The sequence below is a fragment of the Conger conger genome, chromosome 4, assembly GCF_963514075.1.
Source record: "Conger conger chromosome 4, fConCon1.1, whole genome shotgun sequence".
Taxonomy (NCBI): domain Eukaryota; kingdom Metazoa; phylum Chordata; class Actinopteri; order Anguilliformes; family Congridae; genus Conger; species Conger conger.
The window spans coordinates 9805569-9828438 of NC_083763.1; the positions used below are offsets into that span (position 1 = coordinate 9805569).

The 22870-nt window shown below is 47.1% G+C and overlaps 1 protein-coding gene across 1 annotated transcript in view; it reads left to right on the forward strand.

The window, feature by feature from the left end:
• Positions 1-895: 895 nt before the first annotated feature.
• The window catches only part of yjefn3 (YjeF N-terminal domain containing 3), a 52203-nt gene continuing 30228 nt past the window's right edge, over positions 896-22870 (forward strand). The window contains exon 1 of the mRNA XM_061239693.1: positions 896-1173. Within this exon, the coding sequence (XP_061095677.1) occupies positions 1115-1173 (59 nt within the window). The 5' untranslated portion in view covers positions 896-1114. The remainder of the gene's footprint in view (positions 1174-22870) is intronic.

Consider the following 22870-nt stretch of genomic DNA (forward strand, 5'->3'; position numbering starts at 1 on the left):
TGTCCTCTCGTCTGTGTGTTTGTGGTTGATACGCGGTCGGTTTACAGCTTCGCCCTGATTAGTATGCTGTAAGGCCGGACCGTGGGGGCACCAGGAGTGAGGGGATAAGAGAGAGGAAGAATGTGGCCCTTTGTTGGAGCGCTTGCTCCGGTGGGCGTGTGCCAGCCCTCCTGGCCCTGGGCGCGTTGTGTGGGTGCGCATGCCACCCCCAATCCGTCAAGACCCTCTTCACTCAGCGGGCACCTGCTTCGACTGCGGCGCTGTCTGAGTCCTCGTAGGCTCCGTCCAATCACACGTCTTCCCTTTCACCAGAGAAGGTGGCGCTGGGCCTGTCCCCCCCCCTCCCCTCCGCCTCCCCTCCGCCTGTACCCTTTCACTCATTCATGCTGAAACAAAGCGGAACGCGGCTCTTTTCAGCTGTCTCCCTGTCTGAGGTGACACGCTCCGCTCGGAAAACAACGGGAACAATCGCGTGTCACATCCATCAGCCCAGCCACAAAGATTTCCCCTCTCTTTTTTCCTTTTTTTAGTTAAACAGCCCGGCTCACTGCAATTACCCCTTTCTGTCGGATAATCCCGCGGTCTTATTATCAAAAGCATCAAAACATGTCAAATGTCATTATTCACAGGAATGAGTCGCAGGTCGCGGTGCGTTTTTGTGCTTCTGGTTGGCGTTTTGTCTGCTCTCTCTCCTTCCCCCCCCCCCTGAGTTGTGCTGTCTGTGCCTTCATGCAGACCGGGAGTTGCATCTGAGGGCTGTCGCTTATGGCTGGCTGAGCTGCACGCATCACGGAGGCGGCCAATCGGATCGTTCCCACAGGGGCTCCCTGCCTCTTAATTGGCTGAGGGTGCCAGCCAGAACAGCTGATATAAACACACAGCGCTACTTGTATCAGACAGCGAGGGAGCGCGCGGTTGAGAGAGACACAGAGAGAGAGAGAGCCAGAGAGCGGGAGAGAGAGAGAGGAAGAAAGAAAGAAAAGGCTTTAAGTGGGAGACAGACACAGAAAGGGAAAGAGGAGGTCGCCGGTGTTTGAAAGGAGCCGGTGTTGGTCGCCCCTTTCCCCTCGCCGAAAAACAGCCGCCCGAGATTGTCCGTCACCCGCCCGGCAACATGAACCACAGCTCCACCGAACCCGAGGCTGAGCCCATCGAACCCATCCGGTACCTCAGGTGAGAGGAGTGTTTCAGGGAGCGTGTCTGTGGATGCCGAGGGGTGCTTCCTTCCAGGGGCGTTTTTTTTATTTTTTATGGCGACCATTTCACTGTGGTGTCTGCGACCAGAGCAGCGCGGAGACTTCCAGTCATTTTAACGGGGTTTTAACTCAGAGGGAGCGGGGATTGTCGGACGGGGAGGGATGGCTTCGGTGCACCTGAAACAGAGCCGGTGCCTGTCTGTGTGTCTGAGGTCACAAAGTTTCACGCAGGGTTCCTGGAGTTCAGTCAGAGGTGCGTGTGTGTGTGTGTGTGTGTGTGTGTGTGTGTGTGTGTGGTATGCTCTGTAACAGGTCTGTGTCGAGGTGCTCTAGAAAAATCCCAGAACATAGCAGAGACAGCTGGAGACTCCCTGGTTCTGACTGTGCTATCTGCATTCCAATAAAGTACCCATTCATGTGTGTGTGTGTGTGTGTGAATGCATTTGTTAACAGCTTGTGTGTATATGTGTGTGTGTGTGTGTACACATACATGTGTGCACGTGTGTGCATGTTTGTGTGTTTGTGTGTGTATGATTGCGTTTGTTAGAGGGTGTGTGTGTGTGCGTGCTTGTGAATATGAATGCATTTGTTACGGCGTTTGTGTGCGAATGCACATGCACGTATGCATGTGTGCGTGTGCATGCGTTTGTTACACATGCGTATGCGTTCAGGGTGCAGTGTCAGTCTAAACGCTGTGCACTGGGATCCCCGGCAGTGTGGAGATGAAGCGGACCTGCCTGTCAGTCTCACCCCAGCTCAGAGCCAGCCTGTAGAGCAGGAGAGACGTACCTGACCATCAGTCTCACCCCAGCCTGTAGAGCAGGAGAGACGTACCTGACAATCAGTCTCACCCCAGCCTGTAGAACAGGAGAGATGTACCTGACAATCAGTCTCACTCCAGCCTGTAGAACAGGAGAGACGTACCTGCCTGTCAGTCTCACCCCAGCCTGTAGAACAGGAGAGACGTACCTGCCTGTCAGTCTCACCCCAGCCTGTAGAACAGGAGAGATGAACCTGCCTGTCAGTCTCACCCCAGCCTGTAGAACAGGATAGACGTACCTGCCTGTCAGTCTCACCCCAGCTCAGAGCCAGCCTGTAGAGCAGGAGAGACGTACCTGCCTGTCACTCACCCCAGCCTGTAGAGCAGGAGAGACGTACCTGCCTGTCAGTCTCACCCCAGCTCAGAGCCAGCCTGTAGAACAGGAGAGATGAACCTGCCTGTCAGTCTCACCCCAGCCTGTAGAGCAGGAGAGACGTACCTGACCATCAGTCTCACCCCAGCCTGTAGAGCAGGAGAGACGTACCTGACAATCAGTCTCACCCCAGCCTGTAGAACAGGAGAGATGTACCTGACAATCAGTCTCACTCCAGCCTGTAGAACAGGAGAGACGTACCTGCCTGTCAGTCTCACCCCAGCCTGTAGAACAGGAGAGACGTACCTGCCTGTCAGTCTCACCCCAGCCTGTAGAACAGGAGAGATGAACCTGCCTGTCAGTCTCACCCCAGCCTGTAGAACAGGATAGACGTACCTGCCTGTCAGTCTCACCCCAGCTCAGAGCCAGCCTGTAGAGCAGGAGAGACGTACCTGCCTGTCACTCACCCCAGCCTGTAGAGCAGGAGAGACGTACCTGCCTGTCAGTCTCACCCCAGCTCAGAGCCAGCCTGTAGAACAGGAGAGATGAACCTGCCTGTCAGTCTCACCCCAGCCTGTAGAACAGGAGAGATGAACCTGCCTGTCAGTCTCACCCCAGCCTGTAGAACAGGAGAGACGTACCTGCCTGTCACTCATTCCTGCCGGTAGAACAGGTGAGACGTACCTGCCTGTCAGTCTCACCCCAGCTTGTAGAGCAGGAGAGATGAACCTGACCATCAGTCTCAGCCCAGCCTGTAGAACAGGAGAGATGAACCAGACTCAGCTTGTGTCCATGTCACCGTGATTGACGGGGTGGAGGGGGAGCCCACAGTGTTTCACCATGAATGCAGCATCTGTGTTGGGATTCCCTTCCACATTAGAAGTGTGGAGAGTGATTCTGCAGGGCCTCACACCAGCCTTCGTTCATTACTTACCTTTTAAACGGGCAAGGCACTGCTGCAGTGACTGAACTGGGTCTGCACCTGCATGACTCTGCATCGTGCTGCACACTATTCTGCTGAAGAGTAATACGTCTTGGTTTATGTAAGTGTATTACACAATGAATGCACTGTAGTCTTGGATAATTCCAGCTTTTAAGGTTGTATTGGGTTAGGTCATACAGGGTTGTACAGCTATGCCATTGGAATAGCACATTACAGTATGTTGTGTTAAGACAGGATAAATCCAATCTCGTTGAAAATATTCTGGAAGTAAATCATAAACAGTGTCTTAAGAACAAGTAGATAAACAAACAAATGAATCATGTTCTGTTTATTATTCAAAATTCTGTCTGAGTGTAAGGTAGTGATGGAAACATTTCTCATTTTGTAAATAATTGCAAATTCATACTTAATTGAGTCAACAAGACGTCAGCAGGGTCATTGCCCTGAATGTTTTTTTTTTTGTACATTTTTGCATTTTGTACAATTGTGCTGTGGCAATAACGCTGCCTGTTTGCACAGTAAGTTCTCTCACTTCTTTGATGGTGCAAACCGAGGGTGAAGAATGCAATATTCACATAAACATGCATGCCAATATTGGCAGCGTGAAGGACGGAGAGATTCACGGAGTGTGATTCCAATGGTTGTGTGTATACCTGCGCGCGCGCTTGTTTCCGCGTGAAAAACGTTCCGTGAAGGACAACGCAATTTTCACGGTATGAAGAAACATAATGAATAGATTAGCGGTATAATGTCAGTCTGTCGAGGAAATTTCCGCCCATTCCATCACAACCCCCACCTTCCCTCTCCGTTAAGCAGCTGCGCATCATTGCCCACCCGTCCTCTCCCCGAAACCCATCTTTCATTTTTACATTTTCATTGCTACACAGCATCTTTGCAAATGTAATTTATGCACATAGCGGAGTATTGCCTAAAATGTACTACATGCATTTATACCAATGAGTGCCCATTTCCTTAAAACTGCACTTGTTATTTGTTGATATTTCTCAATTAGAATTCTAAGTCAGTGTTCTAGAACTCAATTGCTCTCAATCACCAATAGTGATCGTTAAATCAGCATTAGGATGTTTGCATAGCATATTTATGACCTCACACCTTAAAGTGCTAATATTGTTCCTTTCTGCATTTCTCGTGATAAAGAGTGATGTCCCCCCCCCCCCAAAAAAACCAAATCCAAGTGCAGAACATAGACGCATAATTGGAGCTTGTCTATGAGGGCAGAGTTGTTTCAGATTTCAGTTAAGCCTGGATTTGGGAGCCGGGATCGGTCTGGGTCGGCGGTGTCTAAACCCGCACATGGTGTGTGGGCTGGCACGCCCCAGCATGCCTTCGGAAATATGGCCGCTGATTAAGACTGCGCTTCATCGCCGTCCCACGCTGCGTAATTGTGCTGCCAGATCACACAAGGAATCAATCCTTAAGAGGCTTCATGAGCCGCTCACTTTCACCTGACTGAGGGCCAATTACTGAGCGGAACGGTAACAGTGGCGGTGGTATGAATAGACCCGTATCCAGCCTCATTAAGCCGGCGTGGCGGCTCAGTGACTGCAACACTGTGGCGGCGAGCGGGGCGGCGGTAATGAGAACGGCTTCATGCTGGTGTCACCGCTGGACGTCACAATGCCATCTCGTCGATTGTCAAAACATTTCAAATTACGTAGAATGCTAAGACGGAAGATGGACACGCCTCGTAATGGCTCGTTATTATTGGAGATGCTCACCTGCCGCACGCTCGTACATAGAGTGGCTGTGGAGGTACATTTCAGTTCTTCAACGATCAAATTTCCCAAATGGACCCTGAAACTACAGTAATGGTCTATTTGGGTACAAATGAGTTTTCAAGCAAAAAAAAAAAGATACAAATGTATTTTATATTGCTGGCTAGGGGTACAATTTAATGTACTTGTAAGGGTAATGCCCATGTGACAAGCACTTACCGTGTACTCTCTGAATGTAAAGCCACAGAGAGTTGAAGGAGACTCCAAACACCAGTGTGATGCTTCATCCTGCCCTTTGTATTTGTATCAATCCGTGCCTCTTTGTCTTGTTACACCCTGAACACTGAGGGCATGTCCAGACACGTGTCTCTCTCAAAAGACAGAAAAACAATAAGCCATGTGGATATTACAAGGCCTGGCAGAACTTGATTTTATTCATATTATCAAATGATACAGTTGATTATTCTTAGTGAAGCCATTCATATTTAATTTGAAACCTGTGGGAACTTGTGAGACCGCAGCCTCTCTGTTGTAAGATAGAAAACAAAACAAATTACTTATTTTTAACAACTACACTACAGTGATGCTCTGGGTTTAGGGATCCTCAAATCTGGCCCTCAAATCCAAATCCTGTCTCGGTTTTCTTTACTCCCTGGTAACTACCAGAACAATTAGTGCTCCTGATTGGCCAGACAGGATTCACACCTGACTCCCAGGTAGAGAGAGGGCGGAGAACCAGCCATTCTCAGCCCTCAAGGACCGTGATTTAAAGAAGAGGACTCTCGAGCAAGGTGCAAATCACACCCAGGAACACGCAGTAGCTGGCACAGTGGGTGTGATTTGCACTCAGGCTTTGGTTGGTCGGCGACATGTGTCTGGCATCTGTCTTGTCTCTTTCTTCCTGTGAAGCTCTCCAGCCAGGTGTGCTTGTTAGGGTGACAGTCTGGAGAGGTGGGGGATATGCTGGCGTAACGGGCACTTCCTGGGCCTCAGGAATGTTATATTCCCGTGTGATCAATTATGATGCAGTTCTGTATACCGCTCAGATCACTGCAGTGCTCAGATGTCCCTCTCACTCTGTTAATTGATTCATACCGTGGTGTAAAATCCAGCTTGAAAATCCCCGCTACCAGCTGTTTCAAACGATAGCTTCAGCTGGTCAAATCATGTTGAGTACGGAGCTGGTCGGAGCTGGTCTCAACTGGTCAACCAGCTACCAGTTGTTTCAAAACCTAGCATTTTCAGCAGGGTAAGCCCAGTTTATTTTGTTTAAAAAAAATTAATAAAATAAAAATGGTGTCACCTCCTGTTCTTTAATGTGTCGGGCACAATCACTGTGACAGGCCCCTTTGGCTGTGTGCGACGGACGGTTTGTTGTTGTTGTGGTGACTCCGCAGCGCGTTCCCACAATTCATAGCGCTGAGAAGCTCCATTTCCTTTCTGCCTGCCACCAGTTTATTTATAGGTGGTCATTTTCGAAGGCAATAATCGCAGCATAGGCGCGGGGTGAAGAAGCAGAGGGGGCGAGACGGGTGATTCCGGGGGGGGGGTGGGGGAGATTCAGGGGAGGGGCTGTGGGGGAGATTCAGGGGAGGGGGTGTGGGGGCGATTCAGGGGAGGGGGTGTGGGGGAGATTCAGGGGAGGGGGTGTGGGGGAGATTCAGGGGAGGGGCTGTGGGGGAGATTCAGGGGAGGGGGTGTGGGGGCGATTCAGGGGAGGGGGTGTGGGGGCGATTCAGGGGAGGGGCTGTGGGGGAGATTCAGGGGAGGGGGTGTGGGGGAGATTCAGGGGAGGGGCTGTGGGGGCGATTCAGGGGAGGGGGTGTGGGGGAGATTCAGGGGAGGGGGTGTGGGGGAGATTCAGGGGAGGGGGTGTGGGGGAGATTCAGGGGAGGGGCTGTGGGGGAGATTCAGGGGAGGGGGTGTGGGGGCGATTCAGGGGAGGGGGTGTGGGGGCGATTCAGGGGAGGGGCTGTGGGGGAGATTCAGGGGAGGGGGTGTGGGGGAGATTCAGGGGAGGGGCTGTGGGGGCGATTCAGGGGAGGGGCTGTGGGGGAGATTCAGGGGAGGGGGTGTGGGGGAGATTCAGGGGAGGGGCTGTGGGGGCGATTCAGGGGAGGGGGTATGGGGCGATTCAGGGGAGGGGCTGTGGGGGAGATTCAGGGGAGGGGCTGTGGGGGCGATTCAGGGGAGGGGGTGTGGGGGAGATTCAGGGGAGGGGGTGTGGGGCGATTCAGGGGAGGGGGTGTGGGGGAGATTCAGGGGAGGGGGTGTGGGGGAGATTCAGGGGAGGGGGCGAGACGGGCGATTCGGCGCGCTCTCGCTCCGTAATGGCGGCTCCCATTAGAGTGGAATTAGACTTAAGAGCTCTCAATTCGCCCTGTTTGAAGTGAGCCGTGTGTGATTGTGACACGTCAGCCCGATGCATACTGTCTGTGACAAAATGATTGCATTATGAGGATTAAAAACACACACACACACACACACACACACACATGAAAGACTGCCCGGCTGATCCTCTTTCACGTTGGCTCTCAGGCAGGGAGAGGGAAACAGGAAACAGGGGAGACCATAGGAACAGTCTCCAGGCGAAACCCAGCTGAGATTCAAGCTTGAACGGCTGCAAAGCACTTATTCTCAGGGCTTTACATAACACAGGTAGCGGGTGTACAAACCCACTGGAGCCTGAGACTACCCAGCATCCCCTGCACAGCACGCTGGAGCCCCCGTCAGTGCGTGACTGTTCCTGGGTAATGGCAGCAGTATTGACATGTTCATCAGCATTGGCATTAAGGCCATTTCACATCCAGCGTGTGAAATTGAGAGTGAATGACATGCATGAGAAGAGGAGAAGGGAAACAGGTTTTTACAGTCTCTGAAGATGGTCAAATCTCTGTGCTCAGCAAGTCTTGAAGTCTTAAATTGATCTACTACAATTCTGTTTATTCTGCACCTAGTTTTTTTTATTTTTACCCCCATGTTTATTTCTTCTATTTGAAAGGTCAGTTTATATTTGTCGGCTTGTTCCATCTCTGCCTCAGCCTCCCTCAGTCAGTCAGTGAGAGTGCAAACCAGCAAGCATCTCCACTGAAATCCAGGCTGTTGTCCACTGTTGTGAGCCTGGTCCTCAGTCGCTCCGCCTCCCAGCTCCTGTGTCACAGCTCAGGAAGGCACCGATTGGGCCAGAGAAGTGTCCTTTCCACAGCAGGACAGGGCGAAAACCCTGTCTCCACCTACCGAAATCCTCCCCTCCCTGGGTGTCGCAGTGCTCCTAGAGGCCTAATATACTTCGTCCTGTGGGATAGCGCTGCTTCCAGGCTAGCCGCTGCACTGGAAAAGGCTGCTTTAGCAGCGTTTGATGCCTGAGAGTGCCAATTTTAGCCCTCCTCTGAGCCTTAAAAACACTGAACCTGTTCTGACGCTGCACTCTAATAAACTCTCTCATCCAGCAAGCTTGTAGACACGTAGACCCACAGGCGTTAGCAGTTAGCGAGTTACACAAAAGATCCTCTGTGTTCTTTCGTGTGATATTAGCCTATTAGCTGTCTCTTGCGGTAGCTGTGATGTCACACTGTCTCTTTGCTGTTTTCACCATCACAGCTGATGCACATTAGATGCTGCGTTGCGCTGGTTTTTACCGGTTCTGTTGCTATAATAAAGTATACAAACTGCTTGCATTAGCTGTGGCAATCAACCCCCTAATGTTGCTGAAGGACTGAAGGGTAAGAGAAAAAACCCTGCATGCCACATTCATGTGATTTTAATGACACGGAAAGGACTGCTTCAAGTTCAAGTGAAATGCTGATGACAAATGAGATCACTCTCTACACCCCCCACGCCCAAGCCCACCCCTGATTAATGCGCGAAACGTGAAAGCCACGAGCATGCTGTCCTGGGCTGCTCCAAGTTCGTGGGAAAACGGTCCTCAGACCACCTCCTGTTGACACCCAATCAGTGCCCAGCTCCTGGCCAAGAGAAGCAGATGTTTGCTGAGCTGTGAGCGAGGCTGTATTATTTTTCAACCGCTGTTTTCACTCCTCGATGCTGAACTCTGCCAAGTCAGCTGCACGGCAGATCCAAAGAGGCTGTGCTTTCGATGATTTTATGGGCAGAGTCCCTCCTATACAGCAAATACACGGATCTGGGAGGACCCCCTAGAGAATGCAAGGACGGCTTGCATGGATTAAGGGATTGCTTTTTGCCGTGGGCAACTTCCATGCAGTCTGGCTCTCGGTAAACTGTAGCAGTCGTTAAAGGTTAACTATTTCAATAACAAATTGGCTGTGGCTATAAAACTTGACTTTAATCTTCCCCATCTGGAATATTCAAAGGTCCCCTTCCCATTTCCTAAGGTCTTCTATGATATTGCTACAGTTTCTCAGCCCTGGGGTAAAATCCAGTTGTCACTATCTTGAAATACCAGCTACCAGCTGTTTTTTTCAGGGGAGACTGCAACACTAACCAACTACTTCACTCTGATATCAACCATAGTTCAATCAACCAGCTGTTGATTCTTCTTGTTCTTTGGGACATGTCTTGAATCTTAATGTTGTGTAGCTTAGTATTCTAAGAGGTTGTAAAATATTTTGCTTTATGGGGTGTTCCAAGGGCTCAATTAATCACAGTGCACAGTTTCCATGTTGAGGAGCTGCTAATGACCTCATGAAATAAACATCTGATTGCTCCTCCAGAACTGGACCTAATCTGAGCCTCTAAATTGCTGATACAGTCTGAGTAATGTGCAAACAAAGTCCCTAATTTTATGTCCCTGGACAACCACCGCATACACTCACTGAGCACTTCATTAGGAACACCTGTACCCCTACTTATTCATGCGATTGTCTAATCAGCCAATCGTGTGACGCCAGCACAATGCATACAATCATGCAGATACAGGTCAGGAGCTTCAGCTAATGTTCACATCAACCATCAGAATGGGGAACAATGTGATCTCAGTGATTTTGACAGTGGAATGATTGTTGGTGCCAGACTGTTGCTGGTTTGAGTATCTATGTAACAGCTGATCTCCTGGGATTTTCACACATTACTCTCTAGAGTTTACTCAGAATAGTATGGAAAAACATCCAGTGAGCAGCAGTTCTGTGGACGGAAACGCCTTGTTGATGAGAGAGGTCAGAGGAGAAGGGCCAGACTGGTTGAAGCTGACAGCAAGGTGACAGTAACGCAAATAACCACCGCTGGAGGAAACTCACACAGGCACGGGGAGAACATGCTGACTCCACACAGACAGGCCCTGGCGTGAGTATTGTATAATAATCTGAGCGGCACACTGGTGTTTCCCTCATTTCCTTAAGCGGGGGCGGTGGGATTACCCTCTCCTTTGGCTGTGGGTGTACAGATCCAGAGGATGGTAATTTGTCGGCTGAATTAGCTCCCCGAAGCCGAAACGTTCTCCATCCATAATTCAGCAGTGCCTTCCTCCGCATGCTTTTTTATCCGAAAGAGCTGCGATCAGAGGAGAGAGGCAGGACCGAGTAGGGTCTGGGGAGACCGGGAGAGGGGGGGGTGGCTAAGTAAGACAGACAGTCCCCATGCTTCATCAGATCTCTTTAATGAGCAGAAGGCTGGATGATGAAGTGTGACCACAGGAGATGCGATTCGGGGGGTGGCAGTTGAGGGATTGTGCATCTCGTACTAGGAACAGGCGGAGGGTCTCCGTGTTCCTGAAAATTGGCTGTGATTGCGACGCCCTTCAGGAAGTATCTTCTCCCTCTGTTACACCGTTCTCTCCATTAATGTTTCTGCAGAGGCATCCAGCTCTGCTCCTTCCCTGCTCTTCATTTCAGTTTGTCATTATATATACTATATATACACTCAGTGAGCACTTTATTAGGTAGACCCGTACACCAGATTGTTAATGCAAGTATATAATCAGCCAAACATGTGGCAGCAACTGAATGCATGGTCAAGAGGTTCAGCTGTTTTTCCGACCAAATGTCAGAATGGGGAAGAAATGTGATCTAAGTGACTGTGAAATTATTGTTGATGCCAGACAGGGCGGTTTGAGTATCTCGGAAACTATTGCTGATGCTTCAGATCTGATGAAATTCACTGGTGTTTCTGTCAATCCTTCCCCTGTGAGGCGACAACTCAGTGCTCTGGGTCTGAACGGATGTGCATCTGTCAAAAAGCCACTACTGACAATAAGGAAATGAGCAAATCAGAAGACCTGAGATGTGTAGTAAGATTTTATGGACTGACAAGAGTTTTTTGGAAGGCAGTATCTACCGTGCAGTTTGTGTTTGTGCTACAACATCTGGAGTTGGTGATTTGGTTTTGATTGAAGGCATCATGAAAGCAGATGAATAAACACAAGTATTAACATATCATGTAATACCTCTGGACAGCATTTGGTCGAGAGAAATAATTCATTCTACAGCAAGATACTGAGCCCAAGCACGCTGCTAAGTAGATTAGGCTGCTCGTGTGCCCAGAACAATGGAGTCCAGACCTCAACACCTGTGAATGTGTCTGGGATTACTTGGATTGTAGTGTACGCGGAAAATGCAACCAACTTCGAAGACTGAACTTTGGACGTGTTTACAAGAAGCATGGAAAAATATCCCTGCAGATTTCTTTGGAAAAACTCAAAAGCAAGTCTCCCGAAAAGAATGGAAGCTGTAATAAAGGCAGTGGGTGGACACGCTAAATACGGAAATATTTGATATTGTTCATTGTTCTGGAAGACCAAATTTGTGTTAAATAATATTTTCTGAAACATAAATAACTTATGCACATAATGGCCATTTTCACTGGTAGCAGGTATGAAGAATTTAATATTATTGAAAATAGACTATTGATATAGAGTATATTGATAGATGGAACATAAATGCCATATAATAGTATATACTATATCATAACAAATAACATTTAGATTGTGTATAGATTGTTTCATGGCCCTAAATGCATGGCTGAGTAACACTGTCTGTTGCACCAGACCCCTGCCAGGAGTTCAGTTTTACTGGGAATCAGTGGGTTTCATGTTCTGGCACCAGGCAACTCCAGGCCTTAAATTTCAATGGAGGAAATTGATAGAAATCTACAACGGACATGTCTCTATGGTACCCTCACCTCTGTCAGCAGCAAACTTTGCACTCGGCTGAATTACCACTCAGCCAATATTTTTAAAGCATGACTTTTCCACAGCAGTTTTTATCTAGCTAAGCCAGCACATAACAGAGAGGGAGAGAGAGGGAGGGAGAGAGACAGAAAGAGCGAGAGAGAGAGAGAGAGAGAGATAGACAGGAAGAGCCAGAGACAGAGGGAGAGCGAGAGACAGAGAATGACAGAAATAGAGACAGAGAGAGAGGGGGAAGGAGAGGGAGAGACAGAGAGACAGGGAGAGGGAGAGATAGACAGAGAGACAGAGAGAAACAGAAATAGACAGAGAAAGCAAGAGAGAGAGAGGGAGGGAGAGGGAGATACAGAGAGAGACAGAAAGAGAGTAAGAGAGAGAGAGGGAGGGAGAGGGAGAGACAGGGAGAGCAAGAGACAGACGGAGGAAGAGAGACACAGAGAGAGTGAGGGAGGGAGAGAGAGTCAGAGAGAGACAGAAATAGAGACAGAGAGGGAGAGAGAGAGAAAGAGAGAGAGCTCTCGCTGGAGGCTCTGTGTTGCTCAGCCGTTGTCAGGGTAAACGGTGGTGTGGTTCCCCCCTCAGAAGCAGTCGGGGAGGCACAGCGAGGAGAGGGGGTGTGTGAGAGTGCCGGTGGGCGGGGGTGGAGTGTGCGGGGAGCTCTGGGAAGGATCGGCTCAGGAGCTATCGAAAAAGCTGGCCCTCCTGCACTCCCTTCCATCTCCATGACAACGGCAAGACCCAGAGTTCTGAGCCAAGCCCACACAGACAAAGGCCACATTCCTGCAGGGCTCAAACACAAGCACGCCACCGATCGCTAAAGCCACGATTACCCTTTTCAAAATGAATAAATAAATACAGAAATACTGCCATGTCGCTGTGTTCTGTAGGTTCATGTTGTACATGTTATGTCCATATTACTGGAGACAATCACCGAAAAAAGAAAGATTAGTTTGGTATGTAAAACCTAAATAAATAAATAATATCAATGTCTTTGTCCGTTGATTTTTGGATTGGTGGTAGAGGTGATATCAAAATCAGCAGTCATGAAACGAACACGGCAAGCCTGCGTCTGAATCGATTCATTCTCATTTTCAGATTGGAAAAATGCTTAGCTACAATAATGTGAACTGAATTTGAAATAAAATATTCTCTCCTTCTTCTTAAGAGCAGCAGTTGACATCCAACTACTGGTGTATTACCAGCATCTGAATAAAATCTCAGTACTCTTGATCTGTCTCTATCTATCCTTCTGCCACTCAGAGAGGGAGACAGAAAGACAAAGAGAGCGAGCGAGAGAGAGAGAGAGAGAGAGAGAGAGAGAGAGAGATGTGGTGAAAACCTGTCAGCTACCATCAGGCCTTATAAAGGCGGATGCCGTTCTCAAACACAGATGTTGCTGTTTTATCAGTTATTAACACTTGTCGCCGGTGTTTCTTGCATGGTACGGAGTCACCATAGAAACCTTAGAAGTGCAGGAAATTCTCGCAGGAAATGTACGGGTAATGTACGTGTGCCTGCGTGTTTTACACTGGGGGATGGATATAATTTGCATAATACTGATATCAAAAGCAAATGTAAATTCAAGCAATTTCAACAGTTATAGTGTATGAGCACAAGATAAATTCCACTCGGCGGTAATGCCACTTTATTACAGACAGGGATGTGTTTTAAAAAACAGAGATAACTCAATAAGTGTCTGTGGGAGTGTGTGGGTGTCGACTCGTCAGTGTGTGTGTGGAGCGCTTAATTAGGTCTTTTGAGCTGGAGATAATTTCTCTCCCTCTGCTGTATCAATCTTTCACAGATCATCAAATTTTTCATCACCATTCTGATAATTTGTTTTTGATGGCTGAAGCCCAAATACTCCACTCAAGCCTTTAGCATTTATTTTGCCTGAACTGAAATAAAATGAACCTTCAATATGAAGGCTATTTTGCTTGAACTGAACTAAAATGAACCTGCAATATCAATCTATTTTTCTTGGTATATTGATCATCGAGTCAGCCAAGGGAGGTCTGAGGCCTTCTCCGCTCAGGAAAGTCAAAATATCCATATACTAAAGTTAGAGACAGCACACAGTAAAACATTCAGTGTTAAAGGTACAATAGGTAAGATTTTTTTGTTAAAACATTGCTACAAGACTATTGTAAATCCCTTCCGATCATTGAAAAAGGCTCACTGACGTGTTGACTCACCCTCTGCCTGTGTCTATAGTCCTTAAATTCGGGCTTCAAAATAAACGGTTGACGGCCTGACACTCTGTACCAAAACATTGTGTCACTGTACAATAATTCAAGCTCATTGGTTTAAAATGGGTTGTAATTGCCACAGCCAATGGTGTTTCAATGTCAGCACATAAACAGTGTTGTGGTTTGAGGGTGTTTGTTGCTGCTATTCCTCTCTTGACCGTTAGAAGTCCGAAATGACCTATTATACCTTTAAATGAACTCATACAGTGTACTGTACATGTGGGCCCTACTGGACTCCGTATGAACTCTAGTCAAGCTAAAGAAACACTGGATATCTTGCTGTGTGGGCCTGCAAATGAATAATAGCCGAAGTATACTCCAGCCTAATTTCAAACGTGTTTTGGTGCGCTCCCATATTTTAATTTCCCCTCGGAAAAGAGTCCCACCAATTTGGCCCCCCTCAGACAGACTGCCTCAGTCTGGGCCGTCTGGCTCATATCTCCATATTGGTTGGTTGCCTTGTTTTAATGGACAGGAAATGGGATCCTCTGAGCCTCTGGGCTCATCAGCAGATACGATTTTCCTCAAACGGGAGAAAATGAGAGACGCTTTCAGGGTTCGGGAGCGGATTTCACGGCCCTTACTATGCTGTGAGTTCCCCCTCCATTTTGTTTTGCCTGTACTTCTGAGAAACAGAGCTTCCCTGTTATCAACTCTTCTTCTGTAGTTCCCTTTTGTTTGGGTGTGTGAGAGGGAGTGTGTGAGACAGAGGGTAACTGCTTTTGAGAAAATGTAACAAATCAAATTAAATGCCGGTTTTATTTGTCTGTGGTGTCTGCCCAGCAGAGAGATTTCAACAACAACAACTACAGCAGCAGCAGCAGCAAAAAGGACTGCTAAACCACTAATTTATCCACCAATCACCACTGGGGTTGTTCTGTTTCTTATTACCAGTGTACTCTGTGATTGGTGGAGCTCCTCCTGGTTTCTATGCAGAAAGTTACCTGACATTTGTGTTTTATTTCATTATCCTTGGCATTTATAAAGCCGCGTGTGCTTTAAATTGAGTTTTTATGGAAATAATTTCACTCGTCAATTTTTTTCCAATGCTCCACTGGACGTCTTCAATAATGTGAAGCCTATACCATTGCATGTGTTCTGCAGCATTGTGTCTACAATAGCTGTCTTCAAGGTGCATTTTCATTTCACTGAATATGTGAGGGTTCTGTTCTCCTTTAAAATGGCTTTGTGTCTTCACCCTTTGTCCTGATGACTATATGGATAATACTACTGCCCTGTTGTGTGTGGTTATATCAGTGGAGAGAGGCAAGCCTTGGTTCTGTGCGTTTCCTCTGCTAGATATTTATGGATTGGGCAGCCATATTGCTCCAGTTAAACTGCAGGCCCAGCCTACAGTATATGTTAATATTTTATAGCTGCATTAATGTGAAAATCGCATTCAATGCTTTGTGGATATCACAGCCCTGCTGAAAAAAAAAAAAAAACAGCTCAAGCTAGGTTTTGAATCAGCTGGTAGCTGGTTGACCAGTTCAGACCAGCTCCGTACTCAACATGGTTTGACCAGCTCAAGCTATGCTTTGAAACAGATTTTTACAGTGCATCTAAACCAAACATAGGACTGTCATTTTGACATTATCACAACCTAAATTACACCATGGATGTTTTTATTATCTTTAGTTCAGAATTCTGTTTGTTTAGTCACTGGCATATATTACATATGATGATTTTATTTAGATTTAGTTTACAAATGAATAAGAATGCTAATGTGAGACTGTTGAAGACCCTACATTGACACCTCCAACGGTAGCATATGTGGGAGCATATGAGAGTTAATATCCATTATAGCAGCATAGTGTCCAATATTGGAAAAGCATCAGAGAAAGGCTCTGTGCCAGCTATCTGATATAGTCACTGATGCAGATTTTGGGAAGTATTTGTGGCAGCAAGGGACATGACAATGCCTGTCCAGGACATGGCATTGTGATTTTGGAGATGTCCTATCTCACAAATGAGTTTGTGCTCCATCAAATCAAATGAATACAATTAAATCTCAGCCCACGATTGCCGAATGAAGAAATAAATCCCAGTCAGTCCTTCACATTATAATATTACCAGAGATAAGAATACATTTCAAGTGAAATTGGAGTGAGTCCAAACCCAGATTTAGAGAAAGCGCAAGCAGCTTTGTTGCCTGTTTCTTTCATAGCTGATTAAATTCAAAGACTTCTGAACTCTTAATAATGTGTGAAAAAGAAAAAAGCAAGAAGCTCCATTTACTCACATTCCTTATTCAATGGTGAGGACAAAGCCCATGTAGATTAGATTATGTTGAATACTCCAGGCTTTTCCAGCTGCAGGCTTGATTGCGAGCCAAAAGAGCCAGGCTCAGATTGTGAAGTGATTTTTTGTCATTCACTTTGTCTGGAGCTGCAGCTGTGCCCCACCAATTACAGTCCTATCGCCTTGGCCGACATTTCTACAGTTTGGCGCTGTATGCATAACTACGCCTGTACCCAGACCACAGTAGTTCTTCTAGTTCTTCTTCAGAATTAATTCCACATTATCTCAGAAACAGCCGTGCAATGGACTGCCGGCCTGTCCAGGGTGTATTCCTGCCTGTCACCCAGTGATAGGCTTTCACCATATATATATATATATATATAGATGTATAGATATTCTCACCTTCCATTCAGAATTTATATTTCAAAAGACAGGTAGAAATTGGTGTATTGTTATCATTGTGGACTTTAGAAATGGTTTGAAAAACCGACTCCCTTTGTCATGGCCCCAACAAGTCTTCATTGTGCCGATAAATGTCGCACACACAAGACGAGATGTGCGGGTCTCTTTTATTTGTACTCGAAGCAACAGTTGTGGTTTTTATGGTTTTTGAGGAGCGGACCTACAGTACAGTAAGTGCGTGTCCTGATTTAAGTGCGTCAGAGAACGAATGTGGGACTTGAAAGAAAAGGAGCGAGCAGGTGCTAGCAGACTGTCGCCTGCTGTTTCTAGGTCAGACTCACCAATTACAAGAGCAGTTCTTTTTCTCGATGATAGATTTCAGTACAAATAGGCCTTCCCCAGAGGATGTCCGTATAGACCTTGTGTAGTCCTGAAGTGTCCTTGGGTCGTTGTGTGACTGTTGGGAAGGTGTGTTAGCAAGGGCGTTGGCTGCTGGTCTACATCCTCTCTCTGACATACACTCTCTTTCTTTCTCTCTCTCCCTCCTCTCATATGCTCTCACACACTTTCTCTCTCTCCTTCCTCTCTCTCACACACTCTCCCTCTCTCTCTCCCTCCTCTTTCATACTCTCTCCCTCTCTCTCTCCCTCCTCTCACACACTCTCCTTCCTCTCTATCCTCTCTCTCACACACTCTCACTCCATCCTCTCTCACTGTCACACACTCTTTCTCTCTCCCTCCTCTCTCACACACTCTCTCTCCCTCCTCTCTCTCTCTCTCTTTCTCTCTCTCTCTCTCTCTCTCGCTCCTCTCTCTCTCTCTCCCCCTTGTGTTTGAGTGTTCCTGACTCAGGCGTGCTCTCAGCAGTGTGAGTGGGTGGGCTGCTGGCAGGCCCGGCCCGTGTGTGTGTGTGTGTGTGTGTGTGAGAGAGAGAGAGAGTGTGTGTGAGTGTGTGTGAGAGAGAGAGAGTGTGTGTGAGTGTGTATGTGTGAGAGAGTGTGTATGCGAGAGAGAGAGAGTGTGTGTGAGAGAGAGAGTGTATGTGAGAGAGTGTGTGTGTGAGAGACAGAGTGTGTGAGAGAGAGTGTGTGTGTGTGTGAGTGAGAGAGAGAGAGAGTGTGTGTGTGAGAGAGAGAGAGAGTGTGTGTGTGTGAGTGAGAGAGAGTGTGTGTGTGTGAGAGAGAGAGAGAGAGAGAGAGAGAGAGAGAGAGCCTGGATCGGAGGCAACACGCCGGCACTTCACAGCGCGGGACAGAGCAGCACGACTTCAAAAGAGCGGGATGAAAGCGCCGCTCGATAGCTGAGCCCGGCGCTAAACTCTCCTTTAGCTCCGCTAAGTTGTGCGTACACGCGTAGGAGCTCGCTGTGGATTTCATGAGGTCCTGAACGCAGGGAAAAGACCGTGAGGCAGTGTCGATTTTTTACCCCCTCCGAACAGGCAGCCGGTGAAGCATTTGTGCCCACCTGGCAGTGTCTGCCACAGGTCAACGTGGTGCTAGCACTCTGACTCCCGGGGTTCCAGTGGCTGTCATGGCCCTCACCACCTCCCCCCCCCTACACCCCCCCTACACCCCCCTAACCTACCCAGCTCCCAGCATTAATTATAGAGGGAGCTCCCGACAGCTCAACACCTGGGCTGTCTGCTCCCCTGCAGCAGGAGTCTGGCGCTCTTGATATTTCCATATCGTACAGTGTTCCTCAAGGGTCTCGCCATGAAAGAGATGCTTGTTGAGATCCTCGTCTCCGTTACTGAAGGGAGACGGGTGTTTGGGAATGCGGGTTTTGCGAGCACGACGTCACGCTTCATTTTCCGGAGGATGATGCTAGTCGACTCCGTTGCTAAAGCTGCAGGCTCTGGGTTTTTCCTTTTAAGATTCAGGCCATCTTGTTTGGCTTTTTATGAGGGCACTTCCAAAATGGGTGACCTGAGAAGTTTGACGTGAGTCAAAAAAAAAATGTGGCACAGACATTTGATACTCTCCTCACCATTGCTTTTCACCCATTTCATTTGTCTATGGTTGAGAGGGGTGTGTAGTATTAAGAGATTTTATAGCAACCATGATGCCGTTTTTGAGGCAGGAAAGTGGAGCAGCCCTGAAAAGAGGGAAGACAAGCTCTCCTGGACATGACACCTTTCCCCGTTCCTCCTTAAAAGAGCACCGCATTGTAGCTTTCTTACAGTCGCTTTCTTAGACACGGGTTGGAGAGCCTCCCGCTGTCATTTTTCCTTTGTCCTTCTAAATAAAAATGATACTCTGAATAGGCTCAGGGACTGACTGGCCTCCAGCATATATCTTTTCAAAGCAGGCTTGTGGTTTGCATATGAAGTGTCTGAGCATAAGACTGACTGCTCACTTAATGTTCCAATGATCAATGGTTCATCAAGGACCAGCCTGTCTCTCTCTCTCTCTCTCTCTCTCTCTCTCTCCCTCACTCTCCTCTCTCTCCCCCTGACTCTCCTCTCTCTCCCCCTCACTCTCCTCTCTCTCCCCCCCTCTCTCTCTCTTCCTCCCTCTCCCTTTACTTTATTGGATCCTAATGTGAGAGATAACTTCATGTAGCAAGCTTCATGGGTACTTTAGATTGCATAACCGTAATTATGAAAAGAACCGCGGGTGCATTTGCAAGTTGCCTGTACATGCATATGCATATGGACAGGGGAGTGGTTATCCATTTTAATGTTCGGGCGACACTTTGAAGAAACGCGCTCACGGGCATGGCATAGCAACAGAACGTAGAACACGCGCTGCACTACTGCACGTCCCCTGCACTCTCATAGACGGCTTTTAAGGTCCGCACACACAGTTCTCGTGTTTTTCAACTTTTCATATCATCTTTGGAGGTTTCCATTTGTGTCCCATGCTGATTCATGTAAACAATATATGTTTATATTTTGGTCAAAGTGCTATTTTTCTGAGCTGTTCTTAGAACGGTTTGCCCCCCAACACACACACACACACACACACACACACTTCAAACTGAAATTACGCCCCTTGGTAGGCCTACACCCCAGATCTGCTTGTCCTGTTTCTGTAGTGCTCAAACATGTTCTATTTTTCACGGCACGGACCTGCTGTGGTTAGCATTCCCAACCCACCTTCCACTTCTGTTCTTTATTTGCTCAAGTACCTGATCTTGGTCTGTGGACGTGTTAAGTACCTGAATCGCTCTCAGACTGAGAAGTGCACGGGAAACGCACGACGTTACTATATATAACTGCCCCCATGATGTACGCGCTGCGCCCGGCACTTTGCTCAGCTGTGAATCCGTGGCGCTCAGCTGCTCCGAGTGGGGCTGGGAGATTTAAATGGATGAATCTCAATCGCCAGGAACGAGTTCGGCTGCGGGATTGGGAATGCTTATTTCAGCGACTTGAGCTCCCGGAGGAGAACACAACTGGGCTAACCGTGCCGTGCTCAGTCTGAGCGGAAAATTACATCAAATTATCAGAGCTCAGCTACTTAACACGAACTATGCAGATGAGATACGCGAAGACAACATAACGCTCAAGTCTCGCGTGTCAGTCGTAGAACTCACGCATTGAGGTCCATTCTCTGATTCACACACTCTGGTCGATGTTTGCCAGCTGATGCTGTGTCGTATTTCACGTCTTGGCCTGATTGCAGGGACGACGCAAAGTTGTGCTTGAGCACCAAAGCAATTTACGTATTTGACCCAGGTCTGCTGATTAATGAGGCAGCATGCAGGTCGCCAAGGTAGGTTAATGTCACATTAGCTTCAAACAGAAACAAAACGGATTACTGTATGTGTATTTAATTTAAATTGAAATATTATTTAATCATTAAAAACATTCAGAAACAGGTTTCAGACCATTAGCTATAGTTAATATGTACATTTTCAGCCTCTCCCATTTAAAGTTATTTTTTGTATTCTAGCTGCAATTGTGGTATGCTAGTTTGAAAGTTGATTGTACTCTTAAAGGGTTCTGATTTTCTGCATGTTTACACTAGGACTCGGAACTATACTGTCCTCTCAGGTCCTCTTTGCACTTGTTCTTGTGTTTAATTTGCACTTTGTTGTACGTTGCTCTGGATAAGAGCGTCTGCTAAATGCCATGTAATGTAATGTAATGTAATGTAAAGTTGGCAAATATTTATTTGTAGTCAATCCTCGCATTTATAATCCTCACTTCCAATTGAACATAACTTACAATTTTTCCTCCATGTGCTTAACCAAGAGGGGATTTCATTAATTATGGATCTCCTTAATTAGTTACCAAATAATCCAGCAAAGTGTTTGATCTTTGTTTGTTCCAGTTTCTCTCCCTGAAGGGGGAATCTATGTCTGGTCTATGCACCGTCTGGCCTCCTGCCAAAGCAATCTCCCGTTGCTTCTTATCATAAGTATCACCGTGTGAAAGATGGGTGGAGATGAGCACATGATGTAACAGTTTAAAGTCAGGTTACGTGAATTGGGACTAATTAATGTAGTTGTTAACCGACAACTGAGAAGTCGATCTGTACAGTTTTGTTTATCTATTTGTACATCATTAATTCATGCTAGCAACTACATTATTAAAGTCAATTTGTATCGGAATGAATTTTTTTTTAAATGTGTTTATTAATGGTTAACCAAGTATGTGTTTATTCTATGGTTTACTAATGTTGTCTATAAATAGTCATGTAACTAATACATTCGTCAGTGACAAATACATTCAGTAAGGAAAAGTCAATTTCATGCTGAATTGATGCCTTTGTATGTCAATTGATTCATGTTAACAGCTACATTAGGTAATGGCAATTCATGTACCATGTTGTAAAGGGTGAGCAAACATGTAATAGCCTGGTTTGTTTCTTAAATTGACTTCAGACGCCCTGCAGGTTTGTGAGAACAGTCAATGGAAACGACAGAAACATGGGGCATGGGTGTATTGGCTCAGGTAACAGGGGCGGCAAGAGCAGTCGGAGGGCTGCCGGTTCGATCCCGCCCTGGGTGTGTTTAAGTGTCCCTGAGCAAGACACCTAACCTCTGACTCCCGACGAGCTGCTCGATGCCTTGCATGGCAGCCAATCGCCGTTGGTGTATGAATAGGTGAATGAGAAGCATCTATTTTACAGTGCTTTGGATAAAGGTGCATTTACCATATTTTCAGTACACCAAGGTTTATATTACATCACACAGATGTAAGCACATCTAACACTGACTAACAAACATCAGCATGCAACCAATTGTTTCAAAAAAATAAAAAAAAGAATTATAATATTTGATCATTTATTTTGGTCGTTGCTTCAGTTGGAGGGGTGGTGTGTGTTCATATACAGAGATGAGATGCAGTCTCACGATTGGAATATCAAAGAGGATGTCAAACTGGTTTCCGTGAAGGGGTCAGTATGGGTCAGGGAGAGAAAGGGAGAGGGAGGGAGTGAGGAAGAGAGGGAAAGAGAGAGAAAGCGAGAGACTACAATCCCCTGCCATCATTGCTGCAATGATAGCCGCCTTTACCCAGCTGTTAAAAGGAGCAAATTACATATCTCTCCTGTCCCCCAACCAGAGTTGCCACCAGGGGTTTCGGGGCCCATGAAACGATTTCACTTTGGGCCCCATCACTGCCCCCAACCCAATGTTTTCCCAGTTTAGATCACTGGGATCAGGTAGAGCTAACCAGGGGTGTTCTGTTCAATATACCTGTTCATTCTGCTGAGTACCGTATAATGTGTGTAATGTGAATAATCGACAGCCGCATTTACCGCTTAATCCGCCACTTAATTTGAAAGTGGCCAGTGTGTGTGGTGCGGTTATTCCTTAAACTTCCAACTCAGTCAGCATTAGGAGGATTAAGAGCTACAGCCCAGAGGCACTTAGCCAGCTTCTCCACCTGTCTCAGCGGTGTCAAAACCCCGTACACCGCCA